The following is a 14,829-nucleotide window of genomic DNA, read 5'->3' on the forward strand; positions in this document are numbered from 1 at the left end:
TGCACAGCAAATGTGGGACTGAGACTGTTTGGTCACCTTGGTGAATGACTTACTCTGGGAACTGGATGGGGGAAGCACAGCCCCCTTAGTTCTCCTGGACCTCTCCGCGGCTTTCAGTACTATCAACCTTGGTATCCCTGGTGTGCCTTTTGGACATACAAGTTTGGCACATGCAGACTTAAAAGAGTCTACATGTTAAAACTGTTAAATTACCTTTTGAGTGCAGATGTGGTGAGTCTGACAGAGATCCAGGTGTTCCTGAGGAACCGTGGCATGTGGTCAGACACATGGTGAGGTGGCTCGGCTCCTCCACCCTGAATGGTGTTTCCGGGGGGCCTCCCTTTGGAATGCTGTGCTGTAGTGCTGCCCCCCTGCCCCTTGCAATCATGAGCCTCTTCAGAGGTGTTCCTCCCTCTCAGCTCTCCCCGGGGGGCGGTCTTCCCGACACCACAAGGGTGTGCGCCACATCGCTGTCAGTAGAGAAATGGGCCCTTCACGTGGCGCGTTCCAGTATTCGCCATCCTCCGTTTGTAAATGCCAGCTGTTCACGCTGGAAGGGTGTGTGCTATCAGTGTTCTCACAGCACATGAAGGGCCTCCTTCAGCGTGCCCTACAGTTGCCTGGGGGTGACAACGGTGAGCTGGGAATAAGCACAGCTGAACTGTACTGAAACTTGGCTCCTGCAGCTTTACACAGTGCTTTCAGTGCGATCAGCAAGATCTGCAAAGAGAACATCAGAAAGGAGGAGCTGCCAGCTGCCCTAGAAGACCTGGGCATCCGCCTGTCGCCTGACGCACTTCAGGCAGCTCTAGCCTCTGCTGCCATTGATGGTGAGGCATTTATGCATTTATGTTTAAATCTTGCCCTTCTGTCCGAGACGACTAACCGTCTCCATGACATTTTTAAAGTACATCACATCATTCATTTCTTTGTCTGTCTTCCTATCCAATATCCCAGTGTTCTGTCTCTTTTTCATCTTCTAGCTTCAGACTCTAGTTTGCCCAAGAAACTGAACCCAAGGCAGGGCTATGCAGTGCACTAGGAGCGGGCTTGGTTGGTGATGCTTCCCATTCAATTCTGTGGGACAGAGTACATGGCCTCTAATTGGCAATGCTGTTGGGTGGGGGGTGAATGGCGACGAGAGCATTTAATGCTCCATGCTTCAAAAGGCATGAAGCTAAGCAGGTGCAGACCTGATTGGTAACCCAAATGGGACACCAAATGTAAGTGCAGATATAAGTATATGAAATCAATTAAACACAGTTTGGGGAGGGAAAAGACCTACATTGCACCATCTGAGGGCTAAAACAGATATTACTTTACATCTGTATCTAGCAGCTATGTCTTTTTTCATTTTCACTCTAGAGTAGGCATAGGGGAGCCATCTAGATTGGGACCCCAGTGTGGGGGTAGAGGGATTTAAAGATCTGGACTGGGGGGGGGGGCAGTCCAGATCTTTAAAAAACGTAGCTTCTACATACAGGTTTTAGGCCATGTCTGTTCTGGTCCTAAGTGCCCTTCTGTTATTTATTTACTTGTGGTATTTCTGTTTCTGAAGCCATTCAAATACAAATATAGTAAAACATTAAAAACAACCATAGTGACATGGCAGCTAGGGATGGACAGGTGCCCCCCTGTCCGGGTTCTCTGGGCACTGCCGAGCCCCTGCTCATGCACCCCAGGACCCCCGCTCAAGCACTCCAGGACCCCCGCTCAACCCACCTGTGATCTTGCATACATGGGGCATTCACAGTGCCATTTTGCAAAAGTCTAGAGGTGTGCATGTTTCACGAGCGCCATCTTATCTCAGACTGGAGCTCACAGCACTTGTGGACGGGTCCCTGGTGAGTGCGGGTGATTTGGTGAGCGGGGGGGGGGTCGAGCAGGGGCAAGGTCTCGGCAGGTATGGCTCAGGGGCCACCTGCACCATCCCTAGTGGTAGCATCCAAACCCCCCAAAGGGTGGGTGGGATTTAAAGTATCGACACCTCAGCCAAATGACATGACACTCATTGCGCATGTTCCCATTGATATCCAGTGCCTAACACCTAAAATCCTTATATCTAAATGAACTGCGAGGATTTGTGCTAGCGAGCAGTCTTTTGGGAGCCAGGGGGTGGGGGGAACACTTCTTTGGAGAGCAGGCAACAGCAGAACATACCCCCAGCAGGCAGAGCAATCCTAGAGCTGCTGCTGATGTAGCAGTAGCACGAGTAATCGTGGGATGTGTATTCTGCCGCATGGGCTGCTGAGATATGTGCCTGAGCGGGTGGGAGGACTAGGGCCAAGGAAGGGGAGGAAGGTAACAAGCCACACACTGTGGGTTGTTCGCCCGATCGTCTGTCAGGCACACCAACCACACATTGTGGGTTGTTTTGCAAACAACCCACAGCACGTGGCTAGTCACCCACGATGGGTTGGTGTGTCATGTAAATGCGCCCAGAGAGAGTCACTGTCACAAGTCCAAAGGGAGCACATTCCATAGTTTGGGAGCAACTCAGGAGGAAGTCCTTTCCCATGTGCCCAACAAATAGGCCTCTGCAAGCAAGGGTGTCTCAAATTCAAAAGGGCTTCCTGCTGATCCCCCAAAGCAAGCAGATTCATACCCAGATAGACAGCCCCTCAGATAGTCTGAGCCTAAGCTGTTTAGAGCTTCCAAGGTTAAAACCAACACTTTGAGCTCAGTCTAGGAAAGAACTGGCAACTAGTACAGATCTTTCGGTACAGGGGTTATGTGATTACAGTAGCATGCACAGGTTAGCAGCCTAGCTGTGCATTATGCACCAATTGATGCTTCCAGACCCTCTTCAAGGGTAGCCCCATGTAGCGCACATGAGAGTAGTGCAAGTGTGATGTAACCAAGGCATGGATAACTTGTGCCAGGTCAGACTGACTCAGGAATGGTCATAGCTGGCGTACTAGACGTAGTTGCACAAGAGCACTCCTCACCATTGCTGCCCCCTGAAGAACCAGGAATAGTGTAGGATCCAGGGGCACTCCCAGATAATGAACCTGATCTTTCAGGGGGAGTCTGACCGCAGTCCCTGAGCCAGGCATTCTACTGACCATAGCACCTCTGTTTTTTCTGGGTTTCATCTCCTCTTGTTCACCCTCCTCCTCCCCATTATCAAACCTGGACAGTGTTCAAGAGCATTGAACCGCCATTCAGCCTACCATAACTGTAGGCAATTTGTTAGTATAAGAGTACAAGGTATCTCATTGGGCGGGGGTGGGGGGGACATCAATTTTCTTCTTGCCCAACATCCTTGGTGGGAATGGTGCATGCAATGTTACTTCTCTGCTCGGGATGCAACTGGAACTACAAGTCCCAGCATCTTCACTGGGGTTCCATCTACATGGGAACGGAATGAGAAGCGCTTTCTGGTTCTATCCACATTTTCATGAAATCACTTTGGTCCATCAGTGGCACACGAAGCAAGAAAGACAGTGTACACTACCTAAACACCCACTTTCCCAGGTCACACAGCACTTGAAACTTTGGGGTTAGGAGGGTGGAGTCCAGGGAGTAGAATGGAATGTCATCAGCCCCATAGGTGCTGCTCAGTGAACAGGCGAGGCTTGTTCCCCAGCCCTGTCCTAGGGGTGGACGAAAGTCACTTACCTGTCGTCGAAGGCCGTTCGCGGTGGGGGGGAGGCGCTTCGCTGCTCCCCCCACGAAATTCAGGCCGGGGGGGAGGCTTCCCACCTCGCCCGGCCGAAATTCAGGCCGGGGAGGAGGCGCCTCGCCTCGCCCGGCCGCGAACGCGAAAGTAAAAAAAAAACACGCCCCCTGATAGGCTACGTGATGATTCACGTAGCCTATCACGGCTAGATCTGCAAAGTCAGCCGTGATAGGCTACGTGAATCGTCACGTAGCCTATCACGGGTGACTTAAAAAAAAAAACACGCGTACGCGAATAGCGGCCCCCATAGGGAGCCGCCATTCTCCTTCCTTATTTGGTCGCTGTAGTCTACGTAAATGTTTACGTAGACTACGGCAAAAATAAGGGCAACGCAAATAGCGTTGCCCTTATTTTCGCCATAGTCTACGTAAACATTTACGTAGACTACAGCGACCAAATAAGGAAGGAGAATGGCGGCTCCCTATGGGGGCCGCTATTCGCGTACGCGCTTTTTTTTTTTTTTTAAGTCACCCGTGATAGGCTACGTGACGATTCACGTAGCCTATCACGGCTGACTTTGCAGATCTAGCCGTGATAGGCTACGTGAATCGTCACGTAGCCTATCAGGGGGCGTTTTTTTTTTTTCTTTCATTGCAATGGCGGCGGTGGCAGCCGGTCAAAAGACCGGGTGCCGCTCCCGCCTCGCTCGAACACCCGCCGAACCGCCGGCCGGACCAGCCACTGGGAGGGACATTCGGTGAAGGTAAGTCCCGTCCCAGGGGGGGTGCGGGGTGCGGGGGGGGTGCGGAGGATTTCTCCCCGAAACTTGTTCAGGGGGCCGAACACATTGGCGCTCGGCCCCCCGAAGTTTCGGGGAGAAATTCTCCGCCATCCCTACCCTGTCCACACTCCCCTGCTCAGGGAAGTTTACTGGGAGTGCTGAATTAAGCCTCTCCCCTCTCATCTACCATCAGGAATGCCTGGAACAGCACTACTGCACTATTCTGAATGGGAAATGCAGGCTAAATACTGTGAATGGGGAAAGCAGTTTCTCCGCTATTGTGAATGCCTGAAGCAGTGCTATTGCGATAATATGAATTGGAAAAAAAGAGGCTAGATATTGTGAATGGGGAAAGTGGGGGAAGGGGGAGCCTCACCCCTTGACCAGGTCACCGCCAGGTCACAGAACTAGGCATGCCCAGAACGTAATGCAGGGGGACGGGGTGTACTGCAGCAGAACCGCGCAGGAGCTGCTTTTAAGGGGGAAAAGACACACTAAAAGGACTTTCCGAAAATGCGCCTTTTCCAGAGGGAAGCTGTGGGGTTGCTGCAGATTGGCGACAGCGTCATCTGTCACAAACGACCCTGATGTGCTCTCGCTCCCCGCTAAATCGGCCATGTAGATTTAGGTGTGCACAGCATCACTTTTCTATTGGGAATGCTTGGACATGTAGGCCCAGTCCTTGGTGGGAGAAGATACCTGGGAACACCTGCCACCCCCACTGACTCTGCCTCTTCTTTCACCTGCGCAAAGGCTCTTTCACCTTCAAGCAGGAGAACAGGGAGGTGGCAGCCTTGCTACTTCTCAAGAGCCTTTCAGGCATTTGCATGTCTTTGCTTGGGACATGCCTGACTCCCTTTCGTGACCAACGCAGGGAGGCTCATGTATGGGTAATGTATTGTTTTGCTGTGGTGATACTTTGGGTGCGTTTTCTAATTTCTTTCATGACTCTTGGAAGTCTCCACAGCATGCATTTTTTTAAAAGGTGGAGTAATCAAATGATGATGATGATTTAAAAACTGCAAGCTTAAGGAGCTCTTGTTTCATGGCAAACACCAACCAAAAGACTTATTTCCTATTTGATCCCTTCTTGTTTGTTTTTCTCTCAATCCATTGAAGAATCAGGGAAACTGGATGGGACAGAATTCCTGAAGATTTTGTCCAATGCCCCACACTTTTCTGAACTCATAGGTAAGTACTGGGCGTGTTAGGGAAGAGGACATGGGTGTAATCCACTCGGAGGGTGGAAGGGCTGCATTTGGGAGGGCAGGTGCCAAGTGCCTGGGGAATGAGCAGAGCGTGCCAAGTGCCTGGGCCAGCCTCCTCTTCCTCAGCCACTTGTCCTTGCTTGCTGCTCAGCTGCAGTGGCCTGACTTGCCAGACCGCCCCACTTCTTAGCCTCTGCTCCCCCGCCCCCAGTGCAGTCTGAGCCCTCCAGGTACGGGCTGTGTTTCTGCCAGGATACCTCATACGTGGGGGGCCTGAGTCACAGGATGAGGTCTTGCCGGGCATCCAAGCATGGCAGGAGCCTCTGAGGCAGAGGGAGGACCTGCTGGCCGCCCTCAGTGACAAGTTGTGCCCGGACTGAGGAATGGCAGCAGCTCCGGGAGCTTTACCCTAACATTGGCCCATCCTAAAATGGATGAATCTTGACTCCACCATTCTTAGATGCAGCAGAGTTCAAAACACCGAGGCTCTAACTATTCACAACAGAGGCCCCACACATATCCTGTCGTGCCTGTGGCCCTGAGTCAGACTGTCCCGAGTCAGACAACTGGCCCACCATGCCCAGTACAACCAACATTGATGGGCAGCAGGTCTCCCGGGGTCCTTCCCATCCCTGCTCTCCAAATCATTTAACTGGAAATGCCCAGCGCAGACCCTCCTGCATCAGCCATGCAAAGCAGGAGCGCTGTCACATGCAATATGGCCAAATAGCTGTATACTCCCCAAAAAGTAACGTTCTGCACCAAGACAATCCAAATTCTGCACTGGGAAAAGGGGAATCCTGTGACCTGTATAGATTATGCAAATCGGCATAATTTTCCCCTCTTCCATAATTTATTTTGCCATTTTTATTGTTTTTGCACAATTCTGGTGTTCCTTGTCATAGGGATGGGCAAAGAAATCTTACTCACCCACAGCTCTGTATTCTGAGACTTTGGCAGGCACGGCCCCTCACACTTTTAAGCATATCTTTGCAGCTATAAAGGCTAGAACCCTATTTTAAAAAACAATAAAGCAGATTGTCAGGTGGCTGGATTCAGTGCCTGAAACCCCAGCTTCACTTTTGGGGGGTTCCTGTTGAACTGTGGCATATACACAGCCCTGGTTATGACCCATCCCAGATGGATGGCTTCAAGAATTATGGTAACCCCTGCTCTCTTTTCGCAATTCATGTTCTCCAGCACTGCGGGATGCCACAAAAACTGTTGAAAATATAAAAAATGAGAAGATGACTGTTAAACAGCTGGAGAAAACTCTGGACAATATGGGAGTACACTTATCTACTGCAACCTTCAATGAGGTAGTCAAATCAGTCAAAACTGATGGTGAGTAAGCCTTACCTGTTGTCCCTCTTACCTTTTTTGTCCATCTTCACTTTCTACACACAGGCATTGCCTGGGCTATCCTAAAAATAAAAAGCTTTACCGGACAGCTCAGCACAAAGAAAAGCTGAATATTGATGAATTAATGAAGAATCTGTAGATTGGTCAGTTAATACCTTCATTTAGCCATAGGGCAGTACTACTTCCTGTTGAATAATTATCACATTTTGCTTTTGATGTTGTTTCACATAACTGCTTCCTGTACACTAAGATACTGACGGAAGCAGTAGCAGCAACAAGAGTAGTGCATATCCCATGGTTCTCTACAAGCAAAACTCACTATTATCAGAATGTTAACGTTCACTAAAAAAAAAACAACTCACAACATATTTTTAGCCCAAATTGTTACAAAGACAAGCTTGAAACGTGTGGACTATGGCTAGTGAAAGCTCAGAAGCCAGATAGTTAGGGCATGGATCACGAGGTGAGGGGAAGAGAATCCCATGAAAGGACAACCAGACAGCAGTTCACTCTTGCAGGCACAGGTACGTCATGGCACAATTAAAGTGGTGATCCAGTGATCAGGGGGAAAGTCACTTACCACAGCCACATTCACACATTGGCTTTTTAGCAGGATCGTTCTTCTTTAATCACTGGTTTTCGCAAGAGCTTTAAATGATGACGCTGCTGTCCTGCTGCTATCTCACAGCTTCCCCTCCCTCTTCCCGTGTTATCTGAGAACGGGGAAAACCTGGCATTTTCTGTGCTTGCGAGTGAAATTGCCATTTCCCCCCTGTGTATTTCCCCTTTAGTGCTTTGTCCTGCTTTGTGTGGACATGTGCCGGGGGTGTTGAATAACATTGTCATGACAACAGATTGGTAGGAGGGCAGGGGCAGGTCACTGACCATGCTTCCAGTGACCGTTTCCGTCTCTCTCCCATTCCGCTATGGGCGCTTGAACTGTAAAGTGGTTAACCGTCACAACTGCTTCTTCAAGATCCCCCCGAAAACAGCAATTGGCTGTAAGGCTTTCCTTTCCTGGGAGTAAGTGCCATTGAAATCTGTGTGGCTTGCTTCTGAGTAGGCATGCATAGGAGTGCATTGTAAGTCTACTTAGAGTAGCAGCCTTAAGGTCTCCCATCCCCTTCAATGCATTTACTTTGAACTTCCCCATCCCATTGACTTCACTGACTGTTTCTTCTCCCTTTTGCTCACCAGTTTGATGAGCTTTTTTCATACAGCCATTGAATGGACTTGCACTCATGCCTGTGAAAACATCCGTACGATAGGGAAGCCAGCCAGCCACTATCTCTTCTCCTAGCCCATCTTACAGGGTTGTTGGGGAGCCAGAATAAGGGGAAAGAGCAACAACAGCACGGGGGGGGGGGCAAGCCGGGTCTAATGAAGAAGGTGTCCCCTGTGAAGTGGTTGCCGGGGGGGGGAGGGCTGCTAGGGATGGCTTGGTGCACTGACTGTATACAAGTCCGTTTGTGGATTTCTTACTTCTGTGGCTGGGAACCCGGAAATAGGTACACCCTTCAAACTCAGTAGTGCAAGTGATGCGCTGCCTGCATTTAATTCCCTCACATACTGACATATTTAGCAGAGAAGGACTAGCAACTCCAGCAACCTTGGGGTAAGCCACCGAGAAGACTCTCTCTCCTTGGAGGAAGGAGGGGACCAGCTCCCATAGCCCAGTATCCCGATCACTAGAAGGGCTTCCCTCCTGCTGTGGAGGAGCAGAGGAATGGGCGGAGCCATCAATCATGTTGCAGGAACCGATGACCAGGGGCGGGGAGGGGGCATGGGGCCAGCACCCCCCTGTCCTGGCTTTTCTGTGCAGCTCCACCCAGCCATGAAAAGGTATAGAGCGGAGGGACGCGCTATGAGAGATGCCTGCATACAGGGCCAGTGTAAATCCCAGGAACGATCAGGAATCAAAAAGAACAGTTTGTAGTGGAATAAAATGCCAGGTGTGAAGAGAGCCCACTTCTTCCTGCTCTCCAGGACTAATAGAAGCAATAGAAATTATACAAATGAAACGAACACTGAGAGAGATGCATAAACAACACAGCTCCTCATTATTTCCAACCTCGTCTGTTATATGGAGAAGTCCAGAAACCAAAATTTATCCTTTATTGGCAAATTGGGAAAGTTTAACTCAGAATCATGATGGAATATACCCAGCGCTGGCAACTTCCTCCATCTGTATCTTTTAGAGCTGCCCCAGCCTATCCAATTTGGGGCAATGGAGGGCTCCTAAAAATTGTGCAAGGGCAGACATTCAGGAAGAATTTGGGTGGATGGGAATTTGGGAAGTAGTTCTTACAGATAACTATTGTGAGGTGTAGTGTTGGACTGAGAGCTGGGAAATCCAGGTGCTAGTCCCCGCTTGGCCATGGAAGCTCACGGGGTGACTTTGGGCCAGTCACAGACTCTCAGCCCAACCTACCTCACAGGGCTGTTGTTGTGAGGATAAAATGGAGAGGAGGAGGATTATGTATGCCGCCTTGGGTTCCTTACAGAGGAAAAAAGGTGGGACATAAATGCAATAAAATAAACAAATCAATAAAAGCTTGAAATCCAAACCTGCAGCATGGCTGCTGAAAACTTTCAGAATGGGACTGTAAATGCCCCTGGGAAGCCGCACTACGTGATGATGTAACTTTGTTACCAGGCAATTGTATGGGGAAAATAGATGATTGCATGGAAAAAAGGATGCCCATGAACAAACTCCAGGTAAATACACTACATGCCCTCACTTCTCTCCCTTCCCTCCCCTCCCCTCCTTGAGAACAAAGGTCTGACAAAAGGGTGGGCAGCCACAGTATCTTTCCAGCGCACAGGATGGGGTGATAGGAAATTTCTCAGGACTGAGGGATATCCTGTTCATCTTGCAGGACTGGTTCTAAGATCCACAAACCATTCTCTCCAGGGCGCACCAAAAGCCAGAGCAAAGGATCCTGGGCTGTGTGAGAGAAAAAGCCACGAGCTTCAGACTGACCCTGCGCGTAACACGAGGCATTATTCGCCCGTTCCTGCTACTCTGGTTCTGTCCGGTTACACGTGTGACTCTGAAGCCTTCCGGCCTCCTTGCCTTGTTCCGTGCAGAGTCAGTCTTAAGACACTGGCCTCTTCTCTCACTTTGGATCCCCACGCATCTTCGCTCACCCTTTGCTTCTCCGTGGTTTGGCTGAGAATGTGGGAAGTCCCGCCCCTAATCCAGCGAGATTCGCCTCTTGTCCACAGCACTAATATTCTGCATTGTACATATGAATCAAGTCATCTGCTTGTTATATACAACGGACAGAGCAGGAAGTGGGGGGATGTACAGCTAGTCGTGCCCTCTTAATGCGTTCTGTTGGTCTCAGCTGGCCGCTACGCGCAGTTTCTAGTTTTGCAGCACAAAGCAAGATCTCATGCAGACAGCGTTCATTCTCCATGCTAGAAATGTCCTGTATGTGTGTTTTACATGTGTTTTACAGAGAATGGCGAAATCGGTTTCAAAGATTTTTTGTTAGCATTGGGTGAAACTGAGGATTTCACTGAACTGGAAGGTAAGCTCAGCTTGATCTGGAGCCCCTTCCTAATCTTGGGGTAAACAGGCTAGTATATCAAATCCCCCTTCTTTGAGGGGGTAGTATGTGGGCCTGGGCACCATTTATCCCAGCCTCCTCCTCCCCTCCCTGCCTGCTTCAAAGTAGTTCAGTGTTCTTCACAGCACGGCCCATGGCCCAGTGGCGGCTCCCAAATACCCCACTGGAGGCCCCCAAACACATTGCCAGCCCATCTGCCCCGCCCCCCTCCCTGCAGCTGTGCAGGGAGCAGCTGCTGCCACTTTCCTCCCCAAGCAGGGAGGGCACTTTGCAAGATCAGGGCAGGTAGGTAGAAGGCCCCTTGGCCACCTGGTGCACACTGAATGAGCAGGTAAGCACGAAACCCCTGCCTCAGCAGCCCAAGCTGATCAGCACGCAGAAGGCAAGGTGAGGGAGACAGAAATAACTCTAGCAGTGGGGGATGGAGAGAGGAGTCTACAGACAAGCAGAGTGGGAGGAAGGTGGAGGAAGGAAAAGAGAGGGGAGGCGAGGACAGGTCGGGGAGCCAGGATGGGTGGGTGGAGGAAAGAACCATAGCAGCTTGCCTCGGGAAGGGGAAAGAAGAACCACGGGGAAGGAGAGACGGGAGGTGCTCAGTCTTTCTGGAGCTGAAGGTAGGATAAAGGTAAACACAGACATCTCAATCAGCTGGATCCCAACACCATTCCGCTGAACTCTGGTTCATTCCAGGATTGTTTGAAAAGGCTTATTCCCGCCACCAACACACACACACACACACACACACACACACACACACACACACTTCCTTCCTTCCTGGCTTTCTCATATGACAATAGAAATTGCTTGCATGTCCCCCCACCCCCTCCGTTCCCTCCATCTTGGGCCTGGCAGCAGCTGCTCCTCCACCTTTGCCACCTCTGTCCTTATTCTCCCTCTAGTACTGCAACACCTGCCTCTTTCCTTCCCATTGGAACTAGCCGAGTGTCTGTGTGTGTGGGCGGGGGTGGCATACATCAACAGTGCAATCCTATCTATGTTTACTCAGAAGTAAGTCCCACTGCAGTCAATGGGGTTTACTCCCAGGAAAATGTGCATAGGATTGCAGTCTTGCCCAACCTCCAGATGTTTTGGACTCCCAGTGTTCCTGACTGTTGGCCATGCTGTCTGGGGCTGCTGGAAGTTGAAGTCCAAAATATCAAAATCAGTTTTGAATTTGATTATTCTGTGCTAATTTTAGTAGTAAGCTAATGTGGCTCCCACACTGACTTTTTTTTGCCAAAGTGTCTCCAACTTGAAAAATAGTGAAGATTACTGCAGTACGTCCTTGTATATCTCTCACCTCTAGCCTCCCCCTTTTACACACACACACACACACACACACACACTTGCTGTGGACCTTTTGTCTTGTTAGGCTGTGAAAGCATATAATGAAGAATGAGATTGCGGGAGGATTCAGATTATCAGAGGAGGAGGAAAGGCTGTTATGACATAGCCAGAAGTGGGCAGAAGGTAGATCTCCAGATGTTTTGGACCTCAACTCCCAGAAGCCCCTGCCAGCATGGCTAAGGGTCAGGAATGCTGGGAGTTGAGGGCCATCTCTACACCAGCCTAAAATCCTGCATTTAAAACGAGGCTTTCCACTTCCATTTTAAATGCAGGATCACGACTCCCTTTTTCACCTGCTTCCTTTCCCCCCTCCTCTTTCCCCCTCCTTCTCCCTGTAGCTGAGTCTTCTGTTATTTTTCATTGATCTCGCTCCTCTTCTTGCCACTTTTCCTCTTTTCATGGAGGGAACTCAAGTAGAACACAACTGGGAGGTGGGGGGTAATGTGATAGTTCATTATCTGCGATCTATTTAAAAATGGAACAAAGGGCATTTAGTGCAGGAGACGTCCTGGAGGGTCACGGCATCATGTAAAGAGCCCGTAAGGTTCCATGAAGGAGCCATCTCAATCGCAGGATAAAAGCTCCATGTGAAGAAAGCCAAGGTCTAAAACATCTGGAGATGTGGCCAAGGGGTCTTCTACCTACCTGCCCTGCTTTTGCAAAGCACCCCTGATATAGACTAGACAAAAATTCAAAGAAGTACTAAAAAAAAAAATACAAGAATGGGAAGCAATGCATGTTCCTAGCCCAATCTAGATAAGGTAGATACAGGTATCAGGCTTGACTGGAGACTTGTATGCTGACTGTGAGCATTTCTAAATTAAGAAGAAAACCATTTCAAGTTTCTAAAGCTGGCGTGGGCAGAGGCGGGCCAATTTTCAGCCCCTGGATCCCCACACCCTGGATTCTTGCCATCACTGCTGCACCACCAAAATTTGGTGGTATGGTGACAGCAAAAAAAATCAGCAAAGACTCAGAAGGGCCATATTTAGCTTGAAAGCAAGCTAAATTTGGCACTTTTGAGTCTCTGTAGCAGTTAAACCATCTTTTTGTTTTTGGGGGGAGTGGTTGCCACCGATTTGGGTAGTGGTGTTGGGGAGCTCATGAAGCCATGGGGGATGCATGCAGCCCATAGGCCATGTGTTCCCCACCCCTGCCCTAATAATTCCAAACCTTAGTTCAGATGTAATGTTGCTTTCATTTAAATATAATAATTTCCCACTGAAAAAACATGGGGACACATATAAACCGTGCTGACCATAACCCTGTTATGCATGGGAGCTGCCTAATACCTGCTTAACATTTCTCTTCCTGCACATGATCACAAATCTGGAGAATCTGGAGAAGCAGGGGAGCAAGACATTCTCACCTTTGGGAAGGACAATACAGATGACTGGCTTACTAAATGGTTACACACATGTTTTGGAAGAGTATCACGTAGTAAATGGTCCCCCGTATTCATCTGATATTAGCTAGATTATACGTCATCCAGCCTTGCTTAGACATTGTCAGGTTGCGCTGCAAAGACCCTGGATCCTTTGGCACGTGTAAGTCTCTTCTTCATGCACCTGACCAAATGGGTTCCGGCCCATGAAGTTTATGCCACAGGGCATTTGTTAGTCTTTAAGATGCCATAAAACTCCTTGTTGATTTTACTCCAGCAGACAAACATGACAGCCCCTCTAGGGTTTGCCACTTCTCCATGGTCCCCTGGGGATGGCAGAATGGATAGACAGGTAAAAACCCATTCAGGTGTACTAGGCTCTGTTGTTTGCGGTGCGTCTGAATGAAACATGCTTCTCTGTCTCGCCCCTCTTCAGCTTTGCAGCGCGCCATCACTGTCATTGGTGCAATGCAAGGTGGCCGTCTACACATGAATGAACTGCAGACCACTCTGGATAATCTGGGCATCCATTTGCAGCACGAAGAATTCCAGCAAGCTGCACATGCTGCTGATGTGGATGGTGAGTATTGCTGGCAAGGGGAGACTGCGCACGTGCTTTGGTTTGCATGCTCAGTCTCCACTCTGCAATGGACAAAACACTATGAACTGGATCCAACCTTAGTTATACTTAGAGTTGACCCATTGAAATCAATGGGACATCAGTTAGTCATTAATTGAAGTCTGATTTCAGTGGGTCACTCTGAAGTATGAGGCTGAATTCAACCCTGTGATTACAGGAGAGAGCTAAAAATATTCTTCCTTATGGAAGAGCTGGTTTAACTCCTTTCCAAAAGGAATAGCAATATCTACAGCTGAGCCAGAACATTTTACATAAAACAAAAACCACAGCCCTGCAATCTCCCCAGCATCTTTTTGGCAGTAATAATTTAGGGAGCCTATGGAATGGGAGGGACACAGCCTCCCATTCAGAGGAAGGGCAGGAAGCATTCCCATCATTCCAATTAGGTTTTATAATGTCATCACTGGTGAGATCAAACTGGCTACATAGCACTGAGATGTTGTCATGACTGGTAGGAGCACATCAAGAAGAAGAATGTTCACCAAGTGGTTGCTAAAAGGGATGGTGAACAGGAGTGATACAGAGAAGAACTGTGTGGAAAAAAGCAAGGTGTGCATGGGGGGTGTGCACACATCCTGCATTGGCTGTAGTACTGACAGGGCCAACCACACGGCCAAGTAGTAAACCAGGCCAACTTTCCAGCAGACAGGTTTCAGTTTAAGGGAGTTCAGGCAAAGCAGGAGGGGTCAAGCAGGCAAAAGGTTAAAGCACAGGCACTCAGTCCAATATATGGAGCCAAGCAAAACAGGAGGGGTCAAGCAGTCAAACACAGTTAAGCAGCCAGATACTCATATAGTCTAGTGGCAGAGTCAAGCAAGAGTCCAAAGTCTGACACACAGCAGAGAAAGCTGGCAAAGCATGATTTCCAGCACCTATCAAGCTCTGACTGAAGGCTTTTACCCACAAAGGC

At 49.3% G+C, this 14,829-nt stretch overlaps 1 protein-coding gene across 1 annotated transcript in view; it reads left to right on the forward strand.

The window, feature by feature from the left end:
• Positions 1 to 14,829, forward strand: part of EFCAB13 (EF-hand calcium binding domain 13) — a 236,485-nt gene that overhangs the window by 84,815 nt on the left and 136,841 nt on the right. The window contains exons 29-33 of the mRNA XM_084808226.1: positions 687 to 830; positions 5,523 to 5,594; positions 6,812 to 6,955; positions 10,438 to 10,509; positions 13,716 to 13,859. Of these exons, the coding sequence (XP_084664352.1) occupies positions 687 to 830; positions 5,523 to 5,594; positions 6,812 to 6,955; positions 10,438 to 10,509; positions 13,716 to 13,859 (576 nt within the window). The remainder of the gene's footprint in view (positions 1 to 686; positions 831 to 5,522; positions 5,595 to 6,811; positions 6,956 to 10,437; positions 10,510 to 13,715; positions 13,860 to 14,829) is intronic.

The sequence above is a fragment of the Heloderma suspectum genome, chromosome 6 (assembly GCF_057233095.1).
Source record: "Heloderma suspectum isolate Gila_16-S chromosome 6, 16-S_ref, whole genome shotgun sequence".
Classification (NCBI taxonomy): domain Eukaryota; kingdom Metazoa; phylum Chordata; class Lepidosauria; order Squamata; family Helodermatidae; genus Heloderma; species Heloderma suspectum.